General features: G+C 47.7%; 1 protein-coding gene across 1 annotated transcript; it reads left to right on the forward strand.

Moving 5' to 3' along the window:
* Nucleotides 1–2,502: 2,502 nt before the first annotated feature.
* Nucleotides 2,503–4,066, forward strand: LOC123494750 (peroxidase 2-like). The gene is made up of 2 exons (XM_045231028.2): nt 2,503–2,811; nt 3,092–4,066. The coding sequence occupies exons 1-2, from the start codon at nt 2,590–2,592 to the stop codon at nt 3,860–3,862; spliced, it is 993 nt and encodes a 330-aa protein (XP_045086963.2). The 5' UTR covers nt 2,503–2,589; the 3' UTR covers nt 3,863–4,066.
* The last annotated feature ends 499 nt before the right edge of the window (nt 4,067–4,565 follow it).

The following is a 4,565-nucleotide window of genomic DNA, read 5'->3' on the forward strand; positions in this document are numbered from 1 at the left end:
CTCCATCTCCGAAGCACCGTGCTCGTGATCTCCATCTCCGAAGCACCGTCATGATCACCATCGTCACCGGCGCGACACCTTGATCTCCATCGTAGTATCGTTGTCGTCTCGCCAACTAATTGCTTTAACGACTATCACTACCGCTTAGTGATAAAGTAAAACTATTACATGGCGATTGCATTTCATACAATAAAGCGACAACCATATGGCTCCTGCCAGTTGCCGATAACTCGGTTACAAAACATGATCATCTCATACAACAAATTATATCACATCATGTCTTGACCATATCACATCACAACATGCCCTGCAAAAACAAGTTAGACGTCCTCTACTTTGTTGTTGCATGTTTTACGTGGCTGCTACGGGCTTAGCAAGAACCATTCTTACCTACGCATCAAAACCACAACGATAGTTTGTCAAGTTGGTGCTGTTTTAACCTTCGCAAGGACCGGGCGTAGCCACACTCGGTTCAACTAAAGTGAGAGAGACAGACACCCGCCAGTCACCTTTAAGCAATGAGTGCTCCGAACGGTGAAACCAGTCTTGCGTAAACGTACGCGTAATGTCGGTCCGGGCCGCTTCATCTCACAATACCGCTGAACCAAAGTATGACATGCTGGTAAGCAGTATGACTTATATCGCCCACAACTCACTTGTGTTCTACTCGTGCATAGCATCAACGCATAAAACCAGGCTCTGATACCACTGTTGGGGAACGTAGTAATTTCAAAAAATTTCCTACGCACACACAAGATCATGGTGATGCATAGCAACGAGAGGGGAGAGTGTTGTCCACGTACCCTCGTAGACCGACAGTGGAAGCGTTATCACAACGCGGTTGATGTAGTCGTACGTCTTCACGATCCGACCGATCAAGTACCGAACGTACGGCACCTCCAAGTTCTACACACGTTCAGCTCGATGACGTCCCTCGAACTCCGATCCAGCCGAGTGTTGAGGGAGAGTTTCGTCAGCACGACGGCGTGGTGACGATGATGATGTTCCACCGACGCAGGGCTTCGCCTAAGCTCCGCAACGGTATTATCGAGGTGTAATATGGTGGAGGGGGCACCGCACACGGCTAAAATATCGTATATCAAGTGTGTCGAGAGGTGCCCCCCTGCCCCCGTATATAAAGGAGCAAGGGGGAGGCCGGCTGCCCTTGGGGCGCGCCAAGGAGAGGGGGGAGTCCTCCTCCTAGTAGGACTCCCCTTTCCTAGTCCAACTAGGAAGAAGGGGGGGAAGGAAAGACAGGGAGAGGGAGAGGGAAAGGGGGCTGCGCCCCCCTCTCCTAGTCCAACTAGGACTCCTCCTGGGAGGGGGCGCACCACCTCCTGGCTGCTGTGCTCTCTCGCATCTCCTAACGCATCGCTCGCTCGCATGCATCTCGTTGGTTGACCGGCTGACTGGTTGACCAGTTGTCCATTGACTTTTTAAAGACTTGATAAAATATGAAAGAAAAAAATGAGTTCACAATTTTTTTAAAAACAATAGTGAATTTGAGAAAAGTCCATAAAAAGTACACAAAAAGTTCACGAAGCTTTAAAAATGTTTAAGAATTGGAAAAAAGGTTTGTAAAATTCAAAAGACAAATTTGTGCAATTCAAAAAAAAGAAAGTTTTGAAAAAAGTTAACAAGCTAGAAGTTCCAGAATTTGAAAAGGTTCACGAATTTGAAAAGAGAAAAAGTTGATGAAAATTAAAATTAAGAAAATGAGAAGACCAAAACCACACAAAACCCAGCCCAAAAAAGGCACAGAAACAAACACACACAAAATCGGTCGCAAAAAAAAGCGAGAAGAAAACAAACTACAAACTACATACTGCATAAATTGGCGTTGATCGCTGAGCTTGATTTTCATGTTTTCAATCTTCCACAAATCATAACATAAAATGATTTCCAGCAGATCACACCCGTTACATCGATCATCTACCTGTTAGGCTGTTGCTACCAAGGAATTATTAGTTAATGCTCCCAGGAAATTTCTGGCACTACGGATTTGAAACACGAAGCACACACACGGACAAACGAAACGTTCTTAATTAACTTGATGATTGACTTCTCAACGGCCGGAAAAACATGCGTCCCCGTCAATCAGCTGCCTGATCTAGGTACTATAACTACAAAATACTGGCTAGCTCCAGTCTAGGTCTAGCTTACACATGACCGGTTCATGCATATGTACATCAGCCAAGTCAACAAGCCGAATGTAACCATCAGGGTTAGTGAGCTCATTTTCTGAAGAAATCAGGGTCAGTGAACTACTGTTTGTTACTCCTTATTTGTGTATCATATCATCACTGACGCCCTGTGAGATTGTTTTGGGTGCCACTGGGTTGTCAGGAGCTGGGTGAGCCAATTGAACGACGAGCGGTGGCAACTACCGGCCGGTGTAATAACGTTCCAACGAAGCAAGAAAGATCGGAAAAAATCATTGTCAATAAGGCTGGCTAGGTCTTCGAATGCTCGCCTATATAAGCAGCTTCCTGCTGGAACTATAGCAGCAGGCATTCTCCGGGCACTGATCGATCACCTCCCTCTTCTCTCTCTTTTGTCTTACTCAAGAACTCAAGCTAGCTTGAAACAATGGCTGCTGCTGGTGCTGAGAAGCTGTACCTTCTGGTGGCGTGTGCTTTGCTGCTCCTCGCCGTGGGGTGCCAGGCCAGCCCTCTGCAGATCGGGTTCTACCATGACAGGTGCCCCCAAGCGGAGGCAATCGTCAAGGGCGTCATGATGGAGGCCATCTCCCAAAACCCTGGCAATGGTGCCGCCATGATCCGCATGCTCTTCCACGACTGCTTTGTCGAGGTACGTACTACTCACTGCAAGAAATTCAAGAATTTATCCGATTAACTAGTTAACTTGCCGATTAGTCCCTACTCGTAGGATCATCGAGTAGCCGATAAACTAGTAAATCGGTTAATTAATTGATTAAATGGCCGATTTACTTGCCAATTAATTAGCCTACTAATCCACAACTCACCAGGCAACCAAGCAGCTACCAGTTAATGATTGCCTCAACAATACAATGCAAACATGCATACTTTTATAGTTGATTGATTTTGCCGAATCGTCGGTGGTCACCTAGGGTTGTGATGCTTCGGTCCTCCTGGACCCGACCCTGTTCAGCCCGACGCCGGAGAAGCTCAGCGCGCCCAACAATCCCTCCCTGCGCGGCTTCGAGCTGATCGATGCCATCAAGGACGCCCTCGAGGCGGCCTGCCCGGGCGTTGTCTCCTGCGCCGACATCATCGCTTTCTCGGCCCGCGACGCGTCCTGCATCCTGAGCGGGGGCAAGGTGGATTTCGAGGTGCCGTCCGGCCGCCGCGACGGCACCTTCTCCAATGCCTCCGAGCCGGTCAAGTTCCTCGTCCCACCCACGTCTAACCTCAGCGACCTCGTGGACAGCTTCGTTGTCAAGGGCCTCGACGCGGAGGACCTGGTCATCCTCTCTGGCGCACACACCATCGGGCGCTCCCACTGCTCCGCCTTCGTCCCCGACCGCCTCAACGTCTCCTCCGACATCGACAGTGGCCTCGCCGCATTCCTGCGTGGCCAGTGCCCTTCTGACGCCACCCCGGGCGGCAACGACCCCACGGTGATGCAGGACGTAGTGACCCCGAACGACCTGGACAGGCAGTACTACAACAACGTGCTGTCGCACACGGTGCTCTTCACCTCCGATGCGGCGCTCCTGACGTCAGAGGGGACGGCGAGGATGGTGGTGGACAATGCCAACATCCCCGGATGGTGGGAGGACAGGTTCGAGAAGGCCATGGTGAAGATGGCCGGCATCGAGGTGAAGACCGGCGACCAGGGACAGATCAGGAAGAACTGCCGGGCCATCAACTACTACTAAGTGCATGAATGTTTGTCTACGTTCATGCATGGCAATTCTTTCATTGCGCGTTATGCAAACATTGTTGTCCTTTCTTTTGTTATTCCTTTGTTCGATTCTCGACAACGGAATTGTTCGTGTACATCATGTAACTGCGCTGTCAGCCAATGTCCTTTGTATTTGGGATAATAAAGTGATGCATGCAACATGCATGTTTTGAACAGAGATCTTGGACGCTTTGATCATGACATGATTGACATGTGAACCCCTCCCACGATTTCATGAATCAACTAGACAAATCCCCGCGCTTTGCTGCGGAAATTTAAGTATAAAATATAAACTAAATAGTAAACAATTTTTTATTAATAATCATGAATGGTTTCTCATGAAATAATATATATGAGTATGCACAAACAAAGAGCACAGAGATATAATTTCATAGTTTTTAGCATGTCCTATTATGACTACATAAGCTTCATATACTGATATATGCGCCACCAGTCAAATTGTAGTCTCTAGCCATGAATTAGTGACATAGTGTCCACCTAGTATGCAAAGTCAAACCGAGTATCAACATTAAAATAACCATAAAGTATCTTACCGTCAAATTTAACGAATGGGAAAGAAAACTCCAGAAAGCATAACTTTAAATTGTTTTGGGTTGGGTTTTCTATAATAGAGGATACATAAACCTTGGAATAATGTGACCGAGTCTTACAACCAA

The sequence above is a fragment of the Aegilops tauschii genome, chromosome 7, assembly GCF_002575655.3.
Source record: "Aegilops tauschii subsp. strangulata cultivar AL8/78 chromosome 7, Aet v6.0, whole genome shotgun sequence".
Lineage (NCBI taxonomy): Eukaryota > Viridiplantae > Streptophyta > Magnoliopsida > Poales > Poaceae > Aegilops > Aegilops tauschii.